We start from the raw sequence: 27,496 nt of genomic DNA on the forward strand, positions 1-27,496 counted from the left end.
AAACGCTCAATAATCAGAAATTTTGAGTAAGCATACCAGGAGGAAATTTACAATGCGAGCATTATCTATAAATCTCAGGCTTGAGATTACAAAATTATGAAACAGGATATTCTTTTCTGTGGCCCACATTAGATGGGGAAAAAAGGGACACTACAGCAGGTGTGCACTTGAATGAGGGAATAAAACTTGAATGCTAAGTGCATGGAATTTGGCTATGACTGCATCTGGGGTGGTTGATGCTTCTCTGATAAGGGGTGATAGTGGCAGTAAGGAGGCATTAGGGCAGATGTTTAGGTAAAAATTGTGTTAAAAGTAGTGAATGGCAGATTAACCTGTTAAGGGGTATATAAGAAGGCCTGAGTTTTTCACATATGGGTTCTGAGAAGCACGTATGTAAATTACATTCTGAAGGTTATTTCAGTGTTTGTTAACAAATGAATTGCATGGAAATTTTCTTGTATGTGTCATAATCTCTTATCTGCATTTTCAACTAATCGTTGACACAGTTTATGACAGACTGTGTTACAAATATAGCTCTGATAATCTGAGTAGTAGTACCTATTTGGCCTCAATTGTCCAGTTTGGGATTACAAAAGCCAAAATGAAAAAGAATTTCTATGTAATTCAGAGCTAGAAATTGATAAAACTGAATCAAGTAATACATAAATAGATGGAGAGCATATTACTGCAAAAAAAGTTATTAATTCAGGTTTTATTTACATATTTTAATGAATTTTTTTTTTTTTTTTTTTAATTCCGGTTAATTTTTGATAATAATTTTACTCTAGTGTTTGACAATGAAGTCAAAGTAAGAACACTGTAATATTTTAAATAATTTATGCACAAAGTTTTTGTTTTTAGAAAATTTCAAAATTCTACAAAAAAAAAAAAAAAGAAAAAACACTCACCACAGAGTCCACCACTATCAAAAATTCACTATGGGGTGGGACCCCACTTGCATACAGAAAATTCTTTGTTGGTAGGGTAATTGATGCTGATATAACTGGAGAACTGAGAAATATTAATGAGCTTAAGATGGCAGCCAAGTATAACTGTAATGTGAAATTAACGACTGTTGTCCAAGAAGCAACACAAATAATATTTTTAACTGGAAACTTAATAGGGGAAATATACTACCAGAAGCAATTATTTAGGTATGCTAGAGTTACAAAGAATATCAAAATACATACTATTACTTCTTTAATATACACTAATACTAGAAGTATAATAAATAGATCTGGTGAGCTGTTAAAATTAGTTAATCCAGAATTTGAAAATGGTGTGCATACAAGAAAACAAATGCTGGAAAAAAAAAGGGGGGGGGGGTTGTGCTTTTAATTTTGAAAGGCACAGATTCAAGAAGTTAACCAACAGACAATTATAGATAATACTAAGTTTGTATGACATCATATAGGCATTGGGAAAACAAAAATGAGACTGGAATTATACAATAACCTAAATATTATGACTAATTATGCAACAGATACAGTAGCAAATATTTCTGAATGTATTCTTACAGAAAACTAATTTTCCAAACAGAGAGTGGAAACTGTGCATAAGTCACTAATCCTTAACAGCACATATTTCTGAACTGATTAGATGGCTGCTTCTTATATAAAAATGTCAGGGCTACCACCAGAGGAATTGGTATTCTTCATCTGGTTTTACTAAAAATACACAAGATTAAGAATTTAAATAAATGAACAATTAGCAGAAAGCAGTCACAGCAGAATATAAGATATACCCAAGAAATAACTACTGTCAAAGGAATAAAAGGCATTTTAATTTTTGAAAGGAAGAATTATGGCAACTTTAGGAGTGGAGTAAAAAAGAAACCCCTCACATAGACAGAAGATAATTTCAATAATCTAACTTCATCTTGTATTAGGTTTACTGTTAAACCAAGTGAACAAAGAAAATTAAATTTAAATATTAAAATATCTCAGAATTGTCAGTATGAATTTTAATATACTGCCAGTATGGTTTTCAGTTTTAATTTGTATCACTGATTACTTTTTAATTACAGAATTATAGCCATAAACAATCTGTGTTGATGTGCAAAGCATGTGCCACATACCTGCACATGCATTTTTACTATAGTGCGGGGGTGATGAGCATGGCATGCCTCCCAATGTGGAAAAAAAAAAAAAATGTAAAAAATTATAACATTGATTTGAAATATAATCAATAAAGGTAAACACATACAGTTTAAATTACACTTAACTTTTATTGTCAGAAATGATGACCTGTGTTTCAACATAACAGGGCCCTATGGTTCATAATTATATTTTCGCATTAATTGATTGCAGGTAAACGGAGGCGTAATGAGTTTCTTATGGGAAAGACTGTGTAAAGATAAACATTTAATCATTATACTTATCCTCTCCCTACATGGTACACAACACATTTACAACTGATGGAACACTGCAAGAAAAAGATGCATTCCTCCCCATCCACTACAGCATTTAGGTTTTGATTTTTCTCATTATGTCTTTCTTATTATACAATACAAATAAAGAACAGCATAAGCGCCAAATGCAATGCGACAGCATGCCTGCTTGTACAAACTCTTGGTGTTCACAGGAGGTTTAATAACTATCCTGAGCAACACACTCTTCAAAAAAAATGGAAGATGGTGAAAGGGTGCTATCTCAAATTCATAAATAACACACAAATGTTAAGCTTGACTATTTGCTATGAAACTACCAACAGTTGAAATGCATTGAGCATTCATTAAGGAAATCAACAAGGATTGAGAGTAAAACAGTAAATCAATCTTAGTTATGATGCTTTAGAAGGAGGCTCAATTTGACTGTGAACTCTGTGAGTGCCATTTGACATGGGCAAATAAGGATGCTAATGTGTCAACTAGAAGTGAATACAATTTGTGGATAACATCCTTATCTTTGGAAATTTTTGTCATATAAGCTGCTCAGGCCACAGTATGCTAGTCCTTATGGCTGTGGTTTTCAACCTTTTTTTAATAATGGCACCCCTAAGTAATTTATTTTTATTTTGTGGCACCCCTACTCAAATTTTCTGCCTGTTAGATCTGATTCTCTCTCTGCATATATATATACACACATACAATCAGTCCTCGTATAACACGTTTACAATACACGAATTCAATCATTCACGATTTATAAATAGGAAAATGATATCGTATATAACACGAACCGAATTCGCTTATGCAGGATTCACCTTTGTGTTTACAAGAAATGGCAGTCGAACGTGGAATCACCCCAACTGAATGCAACACGATAGGAATGAAGAGAAGATTCTGAAAATGTATTTATGTTTTTATATCAGTGGAGGGGAAAAACTTTGCCATAATAACGTAAAACCCCCACAATTCCAGTTATCGGTATTATCGCAAATGCAATTAGATCGAGGAATGGAATCTGTTATAAACGGGTAGTTTACTACCCGTTTACAACAGATTCCATTAGCAGGAACGCAACTGGAAATTGTTCTTATTGTTTTATGGTAGTGACCTCCAGAAATGTGCTTTACTAAAATGTGAGCTAGTGAGGTGATAAGTGTTTCTGCCTTTACAGTGTTGTTTATTCAGTTGCTATATGCATGCAGCTTTGTTTATGTGTATCAAGCGTGCTCCTCATTTTGTAATTGCTTTATTCCCTAAAAATGAGTAAAATACTTAAAAGGAAGCTTCCTAGTGAAGACACTACAGATTCAGAGAGAAAAAGAAAAGTAATATTGATAGACAGAGGTGGACTGGATCAAAAATTCTTACCCAGAAAAATTTGTAGCGGCCTCATACTGGTGTTTATGGCCAAAATCACACCAGCCTCCATCGGCTTCTGGCCTCCGGGGTTTTCCCAGTAAGGCTTATGGCCAGTCGGCCTCTGTTGATAGAGAAAAAATGTGAAACACTTTGAGCAAAATGAAAGAACATGTGATATTGCACGTGCTACAGACCTATATAAGGCAACGCGAGAACAATTAGAAAGAATGCAATGAAAATAAAAACAACTTTCATAGCAGGAACAACTCAGTGTAATAAAATCCATTAGATCAAGACACAAAGAATTGGAAGAGATTTGGTGGCTGTCATTTGTTTGGATAGAAGATCAAACAGAACAAGTTTGCTTACGATAGAAGCAAAAGCATTAGCAATATTTTATTACGTAATGATCGTAATAAAATATGTATTTCATTACGATTATTTATTGTGTTTGGTAATGTTTTGGTTACAAATGTGTGTTCAATCTTGGGTGGTCGGCACCTAACCCTATTTTTCCCATAGAGCCTGTTATTTATATTGCACGATTTTGCATTGCATGAGGGTTTCTAGGACCACAACTATCGTGTTATACAAGGACTGACTGTATATCTAATATTAAAAAAATATGTTATGAGTTATTATAATAATATAACTATAAACATAATTACAATTCAAAATACAAATTATATATACTTATATAATAATTTTATTCTTTATATAGAGGAACTAAATAAATATCAATTATAGATCACCACAAAATTAAAAAGGTACCGCACAATGCATACAGTCCACCTTTTTATAATGAAATAAATATATAAATTAAAAATAATAAGTTTAAGTAACTTAAACTCAAATTACGTGGCACCCCTGGAATGTTGTTGCGGCACCCCAGTTGAAAACCACTGCCTTATCGTATGGGGTATATATATAGTTCATATACAATAAGAAGGTTTTGTCTAGTATGTGTTCATGGGTTTAGCTCATAAAAAGTGTTGAAAAACCTGGAATAATTTAATTGGATGGGCCCCAGTTCCTTCTGTTCAAATTCTTGAAGAGACCTCAAGAATTCTAGTCTCATGCCATTGAAACTCAGACCTCCCCATACAAAGGACAAATGTTAAAATTCTATAATTTAGTATTTTTAGTATTAATTAATTAGTATTAATAGTGACAAACTGATACAAGAAAGCAAGCTTATACAGCATCAGCCAAAATATATATATATATATATATATATATATATATATATATCTCTCTCTCTCTCTCTCTCTGATAATTAAAATAAATCTGATATTTAAAATAAAAAACATCAGCCAGTAGTACGGCAAAAATGCAGAGCGAAACGAAACGTAAAATAATAAAAAATAAACAAACAGGGAAGGGAAAGTAGAGATAATAAGAAAAAAAGGTAGTCGATAATCCCCTGTATAATTTAGTCATTAAACCCAATTAATAAAAACGATGTAAATTTAAAATAATGCCAATTATATATAATTTAGCGGTACCCCCCTCGAAGGTACCAGTTCCAAAAGACGTGAAATATCACCAAAAAGGGGTTAAAGAAACTACAAAAACTAAAATATCAAAATGATAGACTGACCATTATGCCCCATATCGACAGAGGACCACGAGGCCAATAATGGTCATGGAATCGCTGCATTTCAATCGTCATACAAATCATGTTTTATTATCTGTCTTATTATCTCTACTTTCCCTTCCCTTCCCTGTTTGTTTATTTTTTATTATTTTACGTTTCGTTTCGCTCTGCATTTTTGCCGTACTACTGGCTGATGTTTTTTATTTTAAATATCAGATTTATTTTAATTATCAGATATAATTAGGCTTCATGTGGAGGATGTGCATTTGCTGCCTCTAATGATAGCTTCATATTTATATTTATTTATTTTTATTACTTTTGCCTAACTTTTACATTACATTATATAAATTAGTGGTAGTAGTGGGTTGATATGCTAAATAAGCAGCGCCTGTGCCGGCATCTATTCTTTTCTTTCTATTATATAAGCTGGTTAAGCTTGCATTATGTCAGTGGTGTGGCTCTGATCAAGAGTGCTGTCTGTTCTATAGATTATTTCTCGCTGCATAAGGACCACCGCCATGCAAATCCTCTGCATTGGTTGATCTATCGGAGAATGGAAGGGTGGTTTGGTTCTTCGATATTTCCGCCTTTGCGATGATTTGTATGACGATTGAAATGCAGCGATTCCATGACCATTATTGGCCTCGTGGTCGTCTGTCGATATGGGGCATAATGTTCAGTCTATCATTTTGATATTTTAGTTTTTGTAGTTTCTTTAACCCCTTTTTGGTGATATTTCACGTCTTTTGGAACTGGTACCTTCGAGGGGGGTACTGCTAAATTATATATAATTGGCATTATTTTAAATTTACATCGTTTTTATTAATTGGGTTTAATGACTAAATTATACAGGGGATTATCGACTACCTTTTTTTCTTATTATCTCTACTTTCCCTTCCCTGTTTGTTTATTTTTTATTATTTTACGTTTCGTTTCGCTCTGCATTTTTGTCGTACTACTGGCTGATGTTTTTTATTTTAAATATCAGATTTATTTTAATTATCAGATATAATTAGGCTTCATGTGGAGGATGTGCATTTGCTGCCTCTAATGATAGCTTCATATTTATATTTATTTATTTTTATTACTTTTGCCTAACTTTTACATTACATTATATATATATATAAAATAATAAAAAAATCTTATTTCACCTATCCATCCCCTCCAATAGTTTGTCTAATTTTTCCTTGAATTTATTGAAACGATACACTCCCACAACAACAACAACAACAGACAGAAGCTTGTTCCAACCTGTAAAAGTGAAGCATTCAGGGAAGTAACCATAGAAGCTAATTAAGCCTTTCTTCTCTGCCACCAGTTTCATCAGATGAACTGATGAAACTAGTGGCAGAGAAGAAAAATGCATTCGGTGATTGTAAATCATTGGGGAGAACAGAAACCTACAGAAAATACAAAATAGTCTGCAATCAAGTTACTATGGGAGTTAGGCAAGCTAAAGCAGATAAGGCTAAGAATGCAAAGAACTCTTTCCATGTTAACACCAGAGGAAAGGAATAAAGCAGATATGAAATGCATAACTATTGATGATCCTGTTCAGATTGCTGAAAAACTAAATAAATATTATTCTTCTACATTCACAGGTGAATGTTTCTGGGGATGAAATACCAGAATTATACCAAGTCATAAAAGGGAGCAAAATGGTTTGTGAAACTGAGAAGAGCACGGAAGAGAGATTGTTGAAGCTAAAAGTAAATATGGCAGATGGGGCTGATGATTTCCATCCAATTATATTAAAAGAAGCAGCAAGAGAGGTAGAAATATATATAATTATGAGAGCATCCTTGAATTCAAGGGGAGGTCCTGTTGAACTGGAGATGTGCAAATCTCTCTCTCCTATTCACAAAGAGGGATCAAAAGCCAAAGTGAGTAATCACGTCCCTGAAAGCTCGACTTCTGTGCAAGGGAAGAATAATGGAGTCAGTGGTTAAAGAGGCATCAGAGGATATCTTAACAGGAATGTAGTTGTATGGAAATCACAGTATACGTGGCTGAACTCCAGATTATGGGTACACCTTGTTACCACATTGTGGGCATGGCCAAATTCAGGATGGATTCAAGCAAAAGAAGTGTGGGTTTTTTAACAGACTTTCATTTTTGGGTTATGAAAAAAAGGTTACTTAGTTTACACCAGTAATTTGGGACAGATTCAAGCAAAAGATGCACTTCCTCTGGAAGTGTACCCATAATCTGGAGTATAACCAGGGAATTCCTTGGGTATGTGGTGCCTGGGTGCCAAGTGAAATTTGGTGCTCCCTTTAAAATTTTCTTCACGTGTGTATGTAAGTTTCAGGTACCTTTTGAACATTAGCACCCAGGTGCAGTGCACCCCTTGCATCCTCAGGATGGCCCGCCCCTGAATATAACTATATGGGTTTGTTATGGGGTGATCATGTTCAAACAGTCTGATTAGCTACTATGAAGTGTTAAGAAAGGAACAGGATGCAAAAAATAATTTTAAACCATATACTTAGATTTCAGTAAGGCTTTTGACACTGTTCCACATGAAAGACTACTGTACAAATTGACAAATTGGAGTAGTAGCATTATAGGCAATTAGTGCTATGGATAAAGGGATGTTTGAGTGACAAGAGAGAGACAGAGTGGTTATTAATGAACACTGCTCTTTATGGACTATTGTTCTTAGTGGAGTCTTTCAAAATTCAGTGTTGGCCCCTTGCTGTTATCAAAATTTATTAACAAAGGCATATCAAGTTTAATCCCTAAATTTGCTGGTAATATAAAGGTTGACAGGGTGGTTAATAACAGTAATCAGGATGTCCTACTCAACAAAAGATAGATAAATTAGGTAGATATGCTGAGAAGTGGCAATTGAGGTTTAACATTCATAAATAATCTCAGAACAACACACCAGTTTGGTGGTACTACACTCAAGGTGGAGGAGAACATTCTAACATTACATGCACCTGCATGTATAAATTTAAAAATGCACCCTTTGAAATAATAAATGAAAATCAAAACTTACATTCATTTACAAATGTAAGTTTTGATTTTCATTTTGATTTTCAAATTCGCTTTCAAAATACCATAACTTAAACACACACAATAAAATTGTCCCAGAACACTAATGATTTTACAAATCCTTGATTTTTAAAAGGGGGAATTCTAATATATCCAATTTGTAGCAATAAAATCCTATTACTGACTTATTTTCAATTTTTTTTTTTTTTTTTTTCATTACTAATAAAAATTTGCTTAAGTAACAAAAACTGTCAAGTATCTTTTCTTAAGTGTCAAACTTTAAAAAAAAAAAAAAAAAAAAGATTCTATTTATTCAGATATACAAACTGTACTCACAATGGATATTTTGTTTTCTTCCAGATACTGAGAAAGCGAACCTCTAAGAAGTTCGTTATCAATTAAAAAGTCAAGCTGCACTGAATCTTTAAGCCCATTTTCTGAAAAAAGTAAACATTATTTTATATAAATAAATAAATAAATCAAATTTCTTAAATTGTTTAATATATTTATTCAAATTTACATTTAATTAAATGTAAATTTATTCATTGAATAATTATTATACATTAAAAAACTAACTAATTGAAGTAATCAAACTATTTACTAACACATGGCTAATAAAATACTTATTTTAATTAGGCTCATGAATAGCCTAATTAAAATAATAATCATAAGATAACTACTACCTAAAAAAAAAAAAAAAAATTCAATTTGATAATTGTGGGAATCACTGAAGGTCTGAACATACTGAGAAAGTTTATCTTTTTAAAGGATTTGGTACACTTGATATTAGTTCTATTGAAAAGGCAATTTCAGCTTGATAAATAAAGAAGCTTAATATAAGTTTTAAAACTCACTCCAGTTTTCTGTACTAAATTGATAAAAAATGTATGAAACGTTGGGATTATTAAATAAATATTTAAAAATTTTTTTTTTAATTTTTAAGTACAGTAGACTCTCAATTTTCCGGGATAGATGGTTAAAAAATAAAAATAAAAAATATCCCAGATAATCTATTTCCAGGTTAATCCAAAAATACAGAAGTCCCCGACATACGTAAAAGATACATTCCAGGACTTCTTAAGTAAGTCGAGTTTTGCGTAACTCGGGAATGACTAATGACATATTGCTACTATATTATTATTGACAAATCTGAATTTGGCATGATACTTGTTAATGTTTGACCATTTTCATACATAATTATTATTTTAATTTTCTGATCCAAATCATCGCTTTCCTTTTGTTGGTAGATTTACTATTACCATCATCATCTGTCATCCACTATTCCACGGGTTGACGTATAAAGCCTCGCCGCCATGCCCTGTACCTCTCTCCGTCGTTGATTTCACTCCAGTTTCCTCCTCTCATAATGAAATCAGTCTTTATCATGTCTTGCCATCTCATACTTGGTCTCCCCCCTGGTCTTTTTTCCCTTAATTGTAAATCAAACGTTCTTCTTGGAAAACGCCTCTCGTTCATCCTCTTGACATGTCCAAACCATTTCAAATGGGACCTTTCAATCCTATTCTGGAGGTTTTTCAACCTGAATTCTCTCCCTAATCACATCATTCCTGATTTTGTCGCATCTTGTCTTTCCGGCTATGCTCCTCACAAATCGCATTTCTGCCCCCTGAATTCTGCTTTCATCCTTTTTCCTCATAGTTCAAGTTTCAGATGCATACATCAGAATTGGTACTTAATAGGCCTGATATATAGCCTTCTTAAACTTCAGGGGTATGTTCCTGTTTCAGATCAGATCTCTTGTCTGCCTATAGAAATTCCTGCCCACTTGTATCCTTCTATTTATTTCTTCGTCTATCACTCTAGTCTTTGTAATGGTGCTTCCTAGATACTTGAAGTTGTTAACCCTTTTTAGCTCTTTCCCTTCTATTGTAATGTATCCATCAAGCTCGCCACTCCTCTTTAGAACCATTACTTTACTCTTCTCCTGACTGAAAACCAGTCCGAATTCATTGGCCATACTAATGCATATATCAACTTGCCATTGTACTTGTTCCCTGCTCTCTCCCCATATGCATAGATCATCTGCGAAGAGCATGACTTTCATCTGGTCCTGTCCAAGTTGTTCCACCGCTCTACATTGAACATCATTCGTGACAGCTATGAATAGCAGTGGTGACAGGACGTCTCCTTGCCTCAATCCTGATGTTATTTCGAAGCTCTCCGTCAACCCCCATCACTGTTCTTACTTTGCTCACTGTATTGGTGCACATATTCTCAATTTTCTCCACATGATGTTCCTCTACCCCCAAGTTTCCCAAAACCTTACACACACACACACACTTTCTCTCTCTCTTTACGGCATCAAATGCTTTCTTTATATCCAAAAATGCCATCCATAATTCTTTATTGTGTTCATAACACTTTTCCATCAGTTGCCTGATGCAAAAAATTAGATCCACTGTCGATCTGCCAAGCCTAAAGCCATACTGTTCCTCGGCCGCATACTCACATGTGAAGTCAGTGAGATGTCTCTATAATTGGAACACTTTTCCTGTTCCCCTTCTTGAACAACAGGATGATCAAACCTTCTTTCCAGTCCTTCGGCACCTGTCTCTCATCCCAGATCTTACGGAACAGTTTGTATGTCCACGCTATCCCTGCCACGCCTGTAGCCTTCAGCATCTCTCCATTTATCTCATCAATACCAGCAGACTTACCTGTCTTGATGTATTTCCATGCCTGCACTACATCATTCCAAGTCAAGTCTGTCTGCTCGCTCTCCATATCTTCTCTTTCATCCCCTCTTCTATGATCAACCTGCCTTTGTCCCTTTTGCTGGCTGTCCTACATGTTCAACAGATTTTCAAAATACTACTTCCATGTTTCTCTTATCTCTTCATCCTTGATTTTTAGGTTCTCATTCTCATCCATCAAGTATTTGCTCTGTTCACCATCTTTTCTTCTATTCCTCACCATACCATACAGCATCTTTTTATTCCCATCAATATCTTGTAGTAGAGTTTCATTCCATTCTTACAACCACAGTGCTCTCCTCGTTAACTTTTTTTTTTTTTTTTTTTGATTTGGTAGTTGTTGGCGCATCGGCTTCTGTGGCCATATTGCACCTCCCAAGGTTTTTGCAGTACTTTGATCCAAGCCCAAGGCGGGAATCGAACCCGCGACCTTTGGGTTGCCGGGCAGGTACTTTACCCACTCGGCTAGCCCGGTCGGCTCCTCGTTAACTATCCTCTTGGCCTCTCTCTTCACGGTTTCATATCTCTTTATTCTCATCATTTCTGTTCTGAAAGTAGGTCCTGAATGCATTATTCTTGATTTTCACAGGCTCTCTCTCTCTCTCTCTCTCTCTCTCGTCCTATCATTCCACCGTGGGGTTTCTTTCCATCTCCTTCTATTGCTTGTCCTTTCACACACTTTTTTGCTCTGTCAGTCCTACTATATATCTTTGAATGCTTTCCATTCTGATTCCACGCTGTTCACCACTGTCTTAGGTACAACCTTCCTGATCTCTTCTCGGAGACACTAGGAATGACCTTGACGTCCACTAGTCTTCTGTGTCGCTCTTTATCCACGATTATTTAGTCAAGGAGGGATTCCTGTTGACCGTCCCAACCGTATCTTGTCACTTTGTGACTCTTTCTCTTCTTGAACCAGTGTTTCCTATGACCAAGCCATTCCATAAACAGAAATCCAACAGCCTGTCACCATCATCATTCCTGTCTCCAACCATGCGAACCCATAACGTATTCTAGTCCTTGTCTCTCCACTCCGACTTTTGCGTTCAGGTAACCCATGATAACTATATCTCCACCTGTGATGTTCTTTTCGAGTGTGTCCTCAAACTCCAGCTTCTCCATTTTTTCGCAACTGGTTTGTGGTGTGTAACATTGTACTATATTCAATGTTTCGCTGTCATTCATTTGCAGTTTAATTGACATGAGTCTGTCACTGATATTATTCACCTCCAGTAACCTTTCCTTAATCCTGTGATCTATAATGATGGCTACACCCTTCCTCGCGAAATCTTTTCATGTTAAGAGTTTTTTGTTACATGTTAAAAGAAAATAAATGTATGAAATCACATAGCATTTTGTCGGGATCAGAATATTTTTTCATGTTAAATGTTTTCCGGTGTATTTTATAAAAGATTTCAAATAATAATGGTCCATTAAATAGCAATATAAAACAGATAAAGTGAACCCATACATATGATGTGTACAGAAAAAAAAAAGTCAAAAGGAAATTTGAATGCAAAAGAAGCTTAATTACTCAAGACACACTTCTTGGAGGTATTGAAAATAAGAGTAATTGGATACAGGGGTTGTTCTAAATACAGTCTACTAAGGGATAAACTACTTGGGCATTTTTATTAATAGATTATAAAGATATATCAAAGTTCCCCACAGAAAAGCATTAGGTCAGCAATCTTGTCTTCCTGGATATAATATTGGTGTAGTTATTACAGGGTGCTGCCTCGTAGAAAATACTGACTATGTATTTGTATATACCCTTGGCTTGTGGTTATTTGACATCAATAAAGTTTCAATAACTCCTGGTGTAAAAAATAATGATAAGATTATTTGGTTTTGTGTGCACATTTTCCTTTATTTTTACCAATCAGAACAATATAACAGAATCATCATAACACATCTGTATGGAATGAAACAAGATTGAGAGCTGTGACAAATCACGAATGATTAACTGGGACTAATTACATTCAAGATTGCAAAGAGTTAAAGCAATGGGGTCTAACAAGTCTCGTACGAGTAGTTCTGGACTTCTGGCAAGAGACAATGCCAGTACTAATTTATCAGTAAATGCAATTCGTTAGGAAGGAATCATAAAAGAGAATAAGAAATGGTGACAAGTCACAACTGAAATACAGTCATCCAATTAAATCTGAGAGTGATAATTACTTGCCTAATCATAGTGATCGGCTATCAGTACAGACAACCCCCGTATAACACAGTACTTCTACTATATAGTATCGCTCTAACATGATTGATAAATTGCAGAAATCCTCACACAATGTGGTACTTATATAACATGATTCCGCTCTAACACGGTTTAAGAATTGTGGGAAATCTCGCATAACGCAGTATTTTTGAGTTTTTGTGCTGGGAAAACCCTGCTATTATGTTAGATGTAATTTTCAACATTTCCACTTTTTTTTTGTGAATCCCTGCTGTTGACTTGCTAGTCATTATCGCCTTTGTGATATTTTTCTAAAGCACATTTCTGGAGGTCACTACCATAAAACAATAAAAACAATTTGCAGTTTCCAGTTTATTGGTCTTTTCTTAGTGTAATCAATTATAAACAGGTAGTAAACTCGATCTTCTTGCATTTGCTATAGTATACGGATAGCTGAATTCTGTGGGTTTTCACATTATTATGGTGAAATGTGTTTCCTCTTCCATAAAATATTCAATCATATAAAAAAACATAAATAAATTTTCAGAAACTCATTATTCTGTACCTCATTTGTGTGTATCGTATTTGCTGCAACTTGTGCGTGCCGTGTTCTTTGTTATTAATTGCCTATCATTTTTACTGTTAAATTTTACAACCAAAAAAAAGTCAGTGAACAGAAATATCAATTAGTTAGTATGTACATATTACAGTACATATGCTATGTATGTAAGAGTAAATTTATTTTTATTTTGCTAACTGGAAAATATTCTTCAAATTTTCACTTATCATTTAACTTTGTTAATTGGTAAGGTAATAAAGTCAAATTTGTGCTTTATATCTTTAAAATAGTAGTCCACTGTATTTTGTTGAGAGATCCCTGGGTTAGGTTCTGTGCTACTGAACTTGTGCTTGTTTGAAACCATAGAAAATTGTGACTTCGAAGCTTGCAGTTCGTGGCTTTTAAAGAACAGGAGTACACTGTATTGTATAGCTACGAACGCGGTTTGGAATGCGGTATTTATGAATGTTTAACATCATTTTTTGCAATTAATGTTCATATTTTTGATTTTGTTGATACTTGGAGAAAAAAAACTCGTAAACCCGGGAACTCGTAAAACGAGAACTGCCCATATAAGACATGAAATGCCAAGGTTTGTACTATTCTATCTCAACGATATGTTTCTGAGAACCTTTTGAATGTTATAATATATAATTTCTAATTATCACTGTCATTTCTAATTTAATTCCATAATTATTATACAATACTATATTTCATCTTATCTCATTCTTTAATAGGAGAAGCAAATATTCTATATTTTAATTAAAAATTATATTAATATAAATAATTACAGTAATTGTTAACAGAAAACATTCAACATTTTAAGTATAGAAATTAGCTTGTTAAGTTCTGATAGGGGGGGGGGGGTGGAAATGCAACAAACCTAATAAAAGAGCACTAATGATGGAATTCAATTCAAAAGCAGTGGAATTCCCAGGAATGGAAAAAGGCACATCGGGAATACTAAACCTGTTAAAAAAACAGAGTTTAAGTACAATGAGTAGTAATATAATAAATAAATTAAAACTCTCCTCAAAACAAGACACTAATTTCATTGAGTTTTGATATTAGGATAAAAAAAATTTCATTAATTAAGGTCCTTACCAATGATTTCATTTTCATAATTAAAATTTGTGTGTACATAAAAGTTGTTTCAGTCAGCTCATCTCAGAGATTTTTTTTTTTTCTTTTTTTTGTTAGTTGTTGGCACATCGGCTTCTGTGGCCATAATGCACCTCCCAAGGTTTTTGCTCTACTCTGATCCAAGCCCGAGGCGGGATTCGAACCTGCGACCTTTGGGTTGCCAGGCAGGCACTTTACCCACCCGGCTCAGAGTTTTCTAAATGACATTGGTTACTGCAATTGCATTATTTCTACATAGCTGAATTTTAGGATAAACTTAAGTTTGTATGTTAGGCATCATTATTACAACATCTCTCATATTGTAAAATTATTCACAAGTTGCCTTGCTCTTATACGGGCAGGCCTTGCATAACGCGATTTTCAGTTAATTTGAAAAATTATACCACTTTTCACTTTACACGATGCAAATTTCCAGTTAACGCGATTTTTTTTTTTTTTTAATGCGAAAGTTGAAAAAGATTTGAATCTCGCGTTAAGTTTACCACGAGTCGTACGGTCAATAAACAAACGTTTGCCTGCTGCCCGCCTCTGTGTTCCATCAACATCGGAAGACGTGTTACTTGTTTGTCTCCTGCTAATAAAGTCAATGCACACTTGCATAAAAATTCAAATTTTTAAATGAGCCAGATGAAAATGTTACCACGAAGGAGATAACGGTAAAAGAATTAGATGAAATCTTTCATATCGCAGAGAACCTCAAATAAAAGGTTTGAGGTTTTCTGAGATATTTATTTCGCCAGGGCCCAGAGAAGATTATTGTCGGCTATCGGAAACTGATTGACGAAAAGAGAAAGTCAACACTGTTCAAATATTTCCGCAACAGTCATTTCTTCATTTCTTGTGTATTTTATGTCAGAGGTTCCCAAACTTTCTTGGTTCACGGCGCCCTTAAGTGTCTCAGTAATTTTTTCAAGGCGCATCCAGACCTAAAGAAATACCTAACAGTTTCGTTTAGTAGTTAGGTCCAAACAACTTAATAAGAAATGCTGAAACTGTGAACTACCTCGATCTAGTAATTCGCACGGTGTCCGACAGATGTCGAGTATCGCTGTGTTTCCCTCGAAAATTTAAAATATTCCGCAGCGAGCAGTTTGGGAACCGCTGTTTTATGCAATAAACATTTAATTCCATAATTATTTTCATTATCTTTTACATTGTATACAGTTAAAAAGTTATTTAAAAGGTATTTTTAAAATTCTTTATGGACATTCCAGAAGGTCAAGGACAAATAATTTTTCCTATTGATTATAATATTCGATTAATGTGTTTCCATTTTGCGCGATGCGCTCGCGGGACGAATTAATCGTGTTAATCGAGGCCAGCCTGTACTTCAAATAAGTAACACTTCCCCATTTAGAGAAGTTGACTATTACTTATTGAAGCTAATTGGCATCTCATCAATGGGCAAGTAAGTAGGTACCAAATGGTGTACTTCTGAGACTTACTTTTTATACAATATGAGAGAGAGAGAGAGAGAGAGAGAGAGAGAGAGAGAGAGAGAGAGAGAGAGAGAGAGAGAGAGAGAGAGAGAGAGAGAGACTGAAAACACAAGAGACTTCTCTAATGGGAAAGTGTTACTTATTTAAAGTATAAGAGAAATGTCATTATTATAACATATGTTATAATAATGATACTTAAAGTACAAACTTTAGTTTGTCTTCAATACTGCATACAGGTTTCAAAGCCTCATTTTAGTAAGGATGTGGATTTCTGGAATGGGTGCAAAAAGGAGCAATGAGATTAGTGAGAGGAACAAAAGGTTTCTCTCATCAGGAAAGGCTTTAGTTCTGCAAATTGTAACATCTGGTGACTAGACACCTGTGATGAGATCTGATTGAGGTGTACAAGGCTTTGAATGGGATTGAGTAAACTCAATACTAATGGAATTCTTTTTCTTCATTGTTCGCATATCTGGGATGGTACTGCCAAAACCTCTCTCAAGATCCTTTCTTGAGAGAGGATGATTGGGTTAATTGGGGGCCTTATAAACTCTCCCTCCAATCTGTGTCATACAGACATTTAATTTCTGCTGAATTCCTTTTCTATAGACATTTCCAAGGCACTATTCTTCCAATTGGAATTTATAATTTCACTGCTCTTCTTCAAATCAGTCAGTAAACAGCCCAACTAGTCAACATACAAACACCATCCAAATTCAAACTCACATAACTTACTTTACCTCTCTTCTGACCTTTGGAACAACCGTCTTCAATATATTTTCCAAAAATTATCATCTAAAGAAATTCAGTCTAATGACAACAAGTAACTCCGGTCTTCTTGACCTTGGTTAGGCTACATCATCAGTACTCTAACAGGTCTGGAAGCCTCATTTTAGGAAGAATATAGTTCTGTTGGAACAGAGAAGAGTAACGGGATTAGTGACAGGAACAAAAGGTTGCTCTTAATAGGAATAGCTTCAGTAATGCAAACTGCAGAGTTCAGGGACTACTCATCTGCAAGGAGATCTGATTGAGATTCGATTTAAGACATTTGAATGGAATTGAGTAAGCTATTGTGATGGCGAATAATGTCATCATTCATCATTCAAATGTTAAAAGTGGTAACATTTATGAATTTCCAATCAGATGTATGCTAATACATAAAAAAATGTTTACTGTAGTCACCACTTTGGTTTAAGTTATCACTTTTATTGTCTCGCGTCGGTTTACCCCATGTGCAGAAGAGATTTTAAGTAATTAGCATTAGTAGAGCAATAGTAATTAGCATTAGTATATGCTTGCTTTCTTGCATATGATGCAAGAAAGCAAGCTTTCTTGCATCATATGCTGTATATGCTTGCTTTCTTGCATATGATGCAAGAAAGCAAGCATATACAGCATCAGCCAAAAAAAAAAAAAAAAAAACATTTCCCATTTCGCCATCCATTCACTCCAAAAGTTTGTCCAGTTCTTTCTGGAATTTATTTAAGATATCAACTTCCACAATGACAGACGGAAGTTTGTTACAGCAATCAACTATCCGCTGGATAAAGACAAATATCTGAACATCTATTCTACAACTGCATTTCTGCACTGAATTTATGCCCCCTCAGGTTCATAATCTAAGCAAGAGGACGAATCAACTTCTTATCTTTGCTAGAAAAATTCCTGTCTTATCAATGATATAATAGGAATTTTTCTACCAGGGATAAGGAGGTGATTATCCCCTTGTATAAGGCAATGGTCAGGCCACACCTTGAGTACTGTATACAGGTCTGGAGGCCACATTTTAAGAAGGATGTGGAGCTGCTGGAGCAAGTGCAGAGAAGGGCAACAAGATTAGTGAATGGAACAACGGTTTGCTCTTATGAAGAAAGGATTAAGTTTTTCAAATTACAGTGTCTGGAGACCAGGCACCTGTGAGGTGATCTCATTGAGGTGTATAAAGCCTCAAATGGTTTGAGCATGCCCAATGCTGACGGGATTCTTCCTCTTGCTCAGAACAATTGCCTCCGGGCATAAATTCAAATTAAGGAAAGACAGTTGTAGGATAGATGTGTGAGAGTTTGCCTTTAGCCAGCGTGTGGTTGATTTCTGGAACGAACTTCCATCTGTCATTGTAGAAGTTGATAACTTAAATAGATTCAAGGCAGAACTAGACAAACATTTGAAGCGAGTGGATGGGTAAAATTAGAAGGATTTTTTTTTTTTTTGTTGTTGGCTGATGTTATATAAGCTTGCTTCCTTGCATCATGTGCCTTTACTAATGCTAATCCCATCAGCATTAAGCCTGCTAAAACCACTCAAGGCCTTATACACCTCAATCAGATTACTTTGTAGGTGCCTAGTCTCTACAAACTGCAATTTATAGAACTTAAAGCCTTTCTTAGTAAAAATGCACCCTTGTTCCCCTCACCAATCTTGTTGTCCTGCTCTGTACTTGTTCCAGCAACTCTACATCCTTCCTAAAATGAGGCCTCCAGACCTGTATGCAGTAGTCAAGGAGGGGCATGACAATTGCCTTATACAAAGGAATAATCACCTCCTCATCCCTGTTAGCAAAATTCTTATATATCATTGACAAGACCACATGAGCTGTTTGGCAGCCTGTCTGCACTGTTCATAAAACTTCATATCTGACTACACAACTTCCCCCAGGTCTTTTTATTCTCCACAACCCATTGATATCAAGTGGACAAATTTGATTCATCCCCTTCCTTCTAGAATTTACATAAGTAAAGAAGTCTTTGCTGTTTTTTTTTTGCATCCTTTGCCAAAGATTTCTCGTAACCTGCTTTCGCTTGCCTACCCTCCTTTGTGACTTGATTAAAAACTAGTTTATATCTACTATAGGCTTCTGTGTCACCTGAAAATTTATATGTATCCTGTGTATTTTTCTTCTCTGCCATGAGTCTCATTAGTTTCATCTGACATCCATTTAAGTCTAAATCCTGAATAGTATTTCTTAGTTGACATGAAAAGCATTAGTAGAGGCATATGATGCAAGAAAGCAAGCATATATAGCATCAGCCAAATGAAAAAAAAAAAAAAAAAAAACTCTTCCCATTTCACCAACCATTCACTCCATATGTCCCACAGAATAGAATTTAAAAACTGCCTGAGACCCCTTGTAGTCATCTTTATAAAAGCAAAACCCATTCCCTTTACTACAATGGTAGTTACATCTTTAAGTAGCCGACCGGGCTAGCCGAGTGGGTAAAGTACCTGCCCGGCAACCCAAAGGTCGCGGGTTCGATTCCCGCCTCGGGCTTGGATCAAAGTACTGCAAAAACCTTGGGAGGTGCAATATGGTCACAGCAGCCGATGCGCCAACAACTACCAAATCAAAAAAAAAAAAAAACATCTTTAAGTAATCCCACATGGGTACACCGTGATCACTACCATCTAGTGATTCCTTTATCTGCAGATTCTTAATGTATGAATAGTATCACTGCTGATAATCAGATCAAGAATATTACACCCTCTGGTTGCCTCTCGCACATGCTGCTGTAGAAAACAGTCATCCAGTAAATCCACAAAAGTCTTGCTAGTGTGCGAGTGACCAACCACAAGTTGGTCAATATCTGGAAAGTAAAAATCCCCATTATAAGACATTATGATTTACTGACTCACTATTTCCCTGTACAGTTGTTCACTGTACTCATCAGAGTCATTAGGCCTATAACACACTCCTCTCATTTTTGCTTTCTCAGTGCTTATGTCACACCAAACTGACTCAACATAGCACTATCCACCATGTAAACTGTATGCACTTCTTTAGATTATGTGTTTCTTAACTAACAACATGACCAATCCTCCCTTCCTATCATGTCTATCCTTTCTGTACACATTGTATCCCCAAATTCCAATTCTGCATTGTACTCTCCAAATTCCAATCCCAACGACATCTGCCTTTGATGTCTTGACTACTAGCACTTCAAATTTATCAAATTTATTTACTATACATTTAAGATTGTTGTGCATGCAAATATACATGCACCTGTTCTATTTCTTAGTTAACCTAACACATGTATTTATTTGATCCACGATGACTCCCAGCAGTCCTTTAAATCCAGTATCTTGCTTTCCAGGCTGCTGCTCATTCCAATAGAAGCAGTGCAAGAATCACTTTCACCTCTGCCTGCAGCCATTGTTAATCAAATAGTCTGTGTATCCCCCTAAGCAAGCAGTATTCTGACCCACCGAACACTGCCGCGATAGCATCAGCAAATATTCTTGCACCCTTTCTCTTTAAGTGTATCCCATCCCTATAGAAGCAATCTCTCTTGTTAACAAGCACAGACCAGGCTGAAAAAAATTCTATCCCACAAACGTTGCACAATCTCTCCAGGGCCGAATTAATTAACGAGGCTCTCATCATACACTCCCTCCTATCGTGTCTTGGCAAAATTGCATACACTTTCAAAATTAAGTCTAACTCATGACTTTTTTCAACACTGACTTGTAACTGCTAAGTAATTCCGCAGATCTCTCTCCTACTCTTAATGTCATTAGTGCCGACGTGTACAACAATATCACCTTTAGTGCCCTTAAAAGATGATATCTGCTCTACAACGTCATCAACTTTTGCCCCTGGCAGAAATACCCTGGTCCTATTCTCCCTATCCTTTTTGCACAATATATTTCCCATTTCCCTGGCAACAACTAGTTCCTGTAGGATCACTGTATTCTCCCTTGGAAATTTCCACTGTGTTGCCTGATGATCAAGTGCAAGCTGTAGTGTTGATGTGGGCAACAATGAGCTTGATGGGGCCCCCCATCTAAATCCTTTGAGGGCACCCACGCTGTTCTTCAAGGTCTCATAAGGGCCCATAACAACACTGAGTTGGTGCCTAACTTCCTCACACTCCTTTACATCAAGCACACACAAAGACATTCTCCTTAGCAATATCATGCATCATTCCTGATAGCTCCACAAACATCAAACAAGCAGTACATTTTAAAAGGCTGTGATTCAGGGATGGCTGATGCTGCATAAGCTTGCTTTCTTGCATCATATGCCTCTACTAATGCCAAAGGCAAACTTCCACACATCTATCCTACAATTGTTTCTTCAATTTGAATTTATGCCCTCTCAGGTGTTTATTCTGAGCAAGACGAGGAATTCCATCAGCATTGAGCATGCTCAAACCATTCAAGGCTTTATACACCTCAATCAGATCACCTCGCAGGTGCCTAGTTTCCAGCCACTGTAATTTGCAAAACTTAAGCCTTTCTTTGTAAGAGCAACCCTTTGTTCCATTCACTAATCTTGTTGATCTTCTCTGTACTCGTTCCAGCAGCTATGTCTTTCTTAAAATGAGCCCTCCAGACCTGTACACAAGGGGATAATCACCTCCTTATCCCTGCTAGAAAACCTATATATTATTGACACAACACCATGAACTACTCTTGCAGACCATCTACATTGCTCAGAAAATTTCACTACTAACTGTACAATTACCCACAGGTCCTTTTCGTTCTCTACCACCCTGAATGTAGTACCACACAGTTGATACGTTACTCTGGGGTTACGGCTTCCTATATGCAGTACTTTACATTTGTCAATGTTAAACTTCAGTTGCCGCCTCTCAGCCCATCTGCTCAACTTTTCTAGATTCAGTTTTTTTTTTTATGTGAACCCCAAACACGAGAGGTATTAGAACCTATAGTACTTAGTACCGTGCTTGGGTTGGAGGTTGAGAAGACAAAAGAAGATATTTGTTGACATTGGACTTGAACTTCTGTAGATTGTAATTTTCAGGAAATATGTATGAAGGAAGGTTGTTCCAGAAAACGGCAGTTGAATGAATAAATGAGGAAGATGAAAGGTTGGTTCTGTGGGTTTGAAGTTGGACAGTAAATGGATGTTGCAGCAGTGTACTGTCGTAGTCTCATTAACAACCATGCCGACCTTCGTATCATCTACAAATTTGAAAATTAAGCCTGATATACCATCATCAATATCATTAATAAATACAGAGAAACAATGGACCCAACACTGAAGCCTGGGGGACTCCACTAATAACATTACAACGGTATACTAAAAATTAATCAGATAAGAAAAAAAAAAGGGATAAAACACACTGAATAATTTTTTTTTTGGGTAATATTTAAAATATTATCCTCCTTTGATCAATTGTTACAGGGGTCTGGCATGATGCAGTGATGGGAAGGGTTAGTCCGTCCCAGCCATGGCTTTCATAAGCTGCTAGAGTGAATCCCCTCCTCCCTTGCTGTTGGATTTAAATAGGAAACTAGTTTTCTGATTTTAATCCAGCAATAATGGGTGGGAGAATGCAAAATAATGGTAAATTATGTCTTGTGCATAATTTACCGCTATTTATGCCTTTATACAGAGGTAAATTATGCCTGGTGCATAATTTACCTCTGTTTTTCAGGAAATTATGCCCTGTGCATAATTTACCACTGTCTTGCAATGCATAGGAAGAGGTAGGCCTATCCATCACTGTTTCATACAACAATCATGTCAACCATTTTTTTTTAGCTTGAATCCCTCCTTAAATCTTACAAACTAATCTAACCTTTCTTTTTTTCACATATACTAAAGATTAACCTGATTAATAAGCAAAGAAAGAATGAACACACTTCCAGCTAAAGTTGTTTGCAAAATGGCAAACAAAAAATCGCTGTGATTAACAGCCAATCATTGCAAAGCAATGGGTGGAGCTACACATGCCCCTTACTCCTTGTCGATCCATAGGTAAGCACCATAAACTGAAGATTAATCTAATTGTTTAATCTGAAAATTTTCTTTAGCATTTAATAGAGTATTTATGGGTGCCAAGAACATACCACATAAGGGCTAAAATACATTTTCATAATTAATTAATATTAATGTAATTTTTTTAATTTAGTGTTTTCATTTCTTTTTTATTATTATTTTTTTAATATGGATGTGAATCAGGGGTTTCTGAAAGGAATGATGCATGCGCAGTTGTGGCCTACCTTCCTGTGGTGTAGACAGACACAGGATAGTTTTTCCAGGTCTTCCTCTTGACAAAATGGCCTGAAACAACTAAACAACATATACACTGCACAAACATAAATTACACATGTTTCTAGCCTTTTAGAGAGTTCTGTATTCAACAGTGTACTAAGGCAGAGTACACTGTGTTGAACAGAGTTGAACTGACATTCACGTGCCATCCAAGATACTATACATATCCACATCTACATAATAGAAAAAAAAAAGGATGAAAAAAAGGGAATTGCAGCTTGCTTCTAGTCAGATTTTCTTAATTACAGTTTGTTCATCCAATGCTGTAGAAAGATCGACTTTGGCCCAGAGGAGAGGAAAGCGGCATGTGGAATGTAGTTTCTTTCTCTTTTAAGTTGCGGGGTGCTGGAGCAGCAGCAGCCCCCACACAAGCGAGGGTAAAAGAAAAAAAGTAATTTCTATAGACATGCATGAACAATTATCATTGTTAATGCACGTGAAATAGTCTTCATTCAGATCCGGCTTAGTCTTTACAATCTGGTACCCCTATCAGTTGATCATTGCAAGTAGCAATGATTGACATGCCTTGTGCACAATGGTTAGTCTTAGTTTGGGTGTTTAACCCCCAAAACCCCCTTCCGATTTTAAAACAGCAGCTGTGATATACTCCAGTATCTGGTGATCCCTTGCCTTTGCGTCGTGGGCATGGTCGTAGAAAAGAGTGATTGTACAGTTGAGTTCTGTAATTGGGTGATTACTATGAATGTGCAATTTGTCTTTCTGATTGTTTGACTGGATGTAGATTGCCTTCTGATTTTGAGGAAAAATGCGAAATTATTATCTGCACGTGACATTCTTGTTAGATATCGTTATTGTGCTGGTATTGTTCAATAATTTTGTGCTGCTGCGTTCTTGTGCTTTGGATATTTTTTTGTGGTATGGTGTGGTGTTATTCTTTAGCTTAGAGTGTTGTTTGCTATTGCCATTGTGTTGCTCTTGGATATTTTTTCTTCTGCAATTTCGGGAGGAATTCAAGCAAAAAAAAAGTTGTCAACTTCCACAGCCAGGACACATGAGGTGAGTTTTGAATTTTCTTTGTATTGAAGTTGACACGGTTGTTTGGTGAAAAAAAAAGGTTGGGTTTTTAGAGGACTTCGGGAGGGATTCAAGCAAAAAAATGCACTTGTCTTTAAAAATTTGCATTTCAAAGTTGTTGAAAATTGGAGTAAATCAGTCCCCCTAGACATTAAGACTTCCATTTTACCTGGTAGCAGTATAGTGTCAGTATGCTGGAAGTCGTACGATTGTCTAGCTGACGAAGGGTTTCAGCACATAGCTGTTAACCAATCGCTTCACTTCAGCAATCCTGAAACTGGTGCTAACAACAACAGTATAGAGTTCATGGAATGGTATTAAATGGCTACTGCCATCAAGAACAGTTGATGGTGTATTTGACTCCTACCTTTCAGAGTTTATGTGCCATTGTGGGCACTCTTGCAGCAGTGATATTAGTATGCCTTTTATCAATGGAATTTGTGAAGTATACTGGTTGGCACGTGAGGACTGATGAGGTGAGTTTTCTTTGTATTGAAGTAATATTTGAAAAAAACAAAGTTAGACCACACTTGGAATACTGTGTTCAAGTATGCAGACTGCACCTAAAGAAAGACATCGAGCTTCTTGAAAGGGTGCAAAGACAGATAACTCACCTGGTGAGATCAGCAAAAGGGCGTCCTTATGAAGAAAGACTTTGAATATGTGGGTTGCAGAGTTTGGAAACTAGACACCTTAGAGGAGATTTGATTTAGGTGTTTAAGGCTCTGAGAGAGGCATCAGTAAAATGAATGAGGACGAAATTTTCAAGATTATAAATGATGCTAGAACTAGGGGACATAAATTCAAGTTACGGGGGGAAATGTTTAGATTGGACTGCAGGAAGTTTTATTTTAGCCAGCGAGTTATAAATTACTGGAATAAGTTGCCTACATGGGTGGTGCTGACAGTTTGGGGAAATTCAAAGGTAATCTGGATAGTACCTTTGGATCAGGGAAGCACATAGGATGATAGATTTCATTTCCTTTCCTTTTATTAATTATTATTATTTTATTATATATTTTTTTTTTCATCATTGTTTTATTCAGGGTTTTTTTTTTTTTTTTTTGGCTGGTGCAGCATAAGCCATAGGCTTTCTTGCACCATGCGGCCATTACTAATACTAAGTAGTCATTTTTGTTTAGTGACAAAATATTAGGTTTTTACGTGACTTCGGGAGGGATTCAAGCAAAAAACCAGTCATTGGCCATGGCTAGGAGTCATGAGCTGAGTTTTCTTCGTACTGAAGTTGTCATTTTTGTTTAGTGAAAAAAGGTTAGGTTTGTACATGACTTCAGGAGGGATTCAAGCAAAAAATGAAGTTGTTTTTATGAATTTTATTTATTTTCATATATTTTATGTTCTGTATCACAGTTTATGTGTTTCTTTATTTAGGCTGTGATGTATTTGGATGTCAGTTGACACTTCCGGGTAGAGGTGGGGGAAAGCAATGAGTGGGACATGCCAATCACTGACTTGTTCCTGACTTTTAGCAAAGTACGGAGGGGTAACCTGATTCTGGACAATTACCCAGCGACTGGTTTAAAATCAGGAACACGTTTTCCGATTTTAAAACAGTGGCCAAGTGAGGATAAACAGCTTAAGACTAACCATAGCAGGCTAGGCATGCCATCACTGGCAACGATCAATCGGAAGGGATACCAGATTTTAAACACTAATCCAGATCCGACGTATTGTCATGTGACATCCTCTAGAAAGATCGATCGCTTGGGATGTAGCCTGTTTGTGCCGATCATTGTTGACATCACTCCTCCTCGCCTTCACCAAAGGTAAGCCAAGTACGTAGTATCACATTTAGTCGTACAAGTGCCCCAGTAACTGCATTTTTACCCCACATAAGTTCCAAAATGCTCTCATCACCTTCGCAATTAGTAGTAGTAGTAGTAGTAATGGAGGCATGTGTGGCAAGAAAGCAAGCATATGAGCTTATGTAGCATTAGCCAAAACAAAAAAAAAAAAAAAAAACAATGCCGTCGAAAAGTTTGTCCAGTTTCTACTTGAATTTATTTAAGCAATCAACTTCCACAACGACAAATGGAAGTTAGTTACAGCAAATAACAAGTTGGCTAAAGGCAAATTTCCGCACTTCTATTCTACAACTGTTTTACCTCAATTTGCCCACTCAGTTTCGTAATCTGAGCAAGCGAAATCCAAAAGTGAATCGTAATCTGAGCAAACGAAAAGTGAATCCCATCAGAATTCGGCGTGCTCAACCCATTCCAGACCTTATACACCTCAATCAGATCACCTCACATGTATCTACTCTCCAGCGCTGCAATTTGCAGAATTTAAGCCTTTCAATTACAACTCAACGCGCTCTCTCTCGCTCTCCATCTACTCGACGTCCAATTGAGGATCGCAGGCAGACCAAAATAAATTTCAAAGTTAAATCTTTATCATTCTTTGCAAAATTATCACAAAAAGGTCAGTTAATTGTTTTAGCAAAACTGAGATTAAACATTCTTACATACTAGTCACTGGACTATCAGCACAATTTACCCCTACCTTTTATTCCTTGTGAAGAATTTTACTTGATACTGTGGTATTCCAGAGTGTAGAAAAGACTTTTCATTCAATTTCCCACAAAGTCCTGTTTCCATTGCAAAAAAAAAACAAAATAACATGCTAATAATAGACACCGAACAAACACGCACTTGCAGTAACAGCATGTGCCATACTACTTCTAGCGCCCTCTCGTCAATTAATTGTATGAAGCTGAACACGAATATCGATAGTTAAACGCACAAACTAGTAACATACTTCTCTGTGGTTATACGTATAAAGTAACCCCCCCCCTATTCGCGGTATCTGTATTCTCGTATTCCCGGTCGCTGATTTAATATAAAATGAAACCTAATAAAATGTGAATTTTAAGGCGCCGTGAACATTTTCCGCAATAAAAAAACATGGGCGTGACTAAAATTATCTTTCCTGTCAAAACAGCGCTCAGTAGGTGGAGGGAGAGGGGTGACAAAATCCCGGCGTGGATGTTTCTCGCTACTCCTTGTTCAGTATGTGTTATGCACTTGTCATGGAAGGTTTCGTC

The 27,496-nt window shown here is 36.1% G+C and overlaps 1 protein-coding gene across 1 annotated transcript in view; it reads right to left on the minus strand.

Moving 5' to 3' along the window:
* The window catches only part of LOC150091172 (ribosome biogenesis protein WDR12 homolog), a 257,271-nt gene extending 230,202 nt beyond the window's left edge, over positions 1-27,069 (minus strand). Inside the window, exons 1-3 of the mRNA XM_090382466.1 lie at positions 26,956-27,069; positions 14,678-14,763; positions 8,679-8,779 (exon numbers count right to left, since the gene is read on the minus strand). Coding sequence (XP_090238592.1) covers positions 8,679-8,779; positions 14,678-14,763; positions 26,956-27,050 — 282 coding nt within the window. The 5' untranslated portion in view covers positions 27,051-27,069. The remainder of the gene's footprint in view (positions 1-8,678; positions 8,780-14,677; positions 14,764-26,955) is intronic.
* Between the last annotated feature and the right edge of the window lie 427 nt (positions 27,070-27,496).

Source organism: Mastigoproctus giganteus, chromosome 1 (genome assembly GCF_048544385.1).
Source record: "Mastigoproctus giganteus isolate SK-2022 chromosome 1, ASM4854438v1, whole genome shotgun sequence".
Lineage (NCBI taxonomy): Eukaryota > Metazoa > Arthropoda > Arachnida > Uropygi > Thelyphonidae > Mastigoproctus > Mastigoproctus giganteus.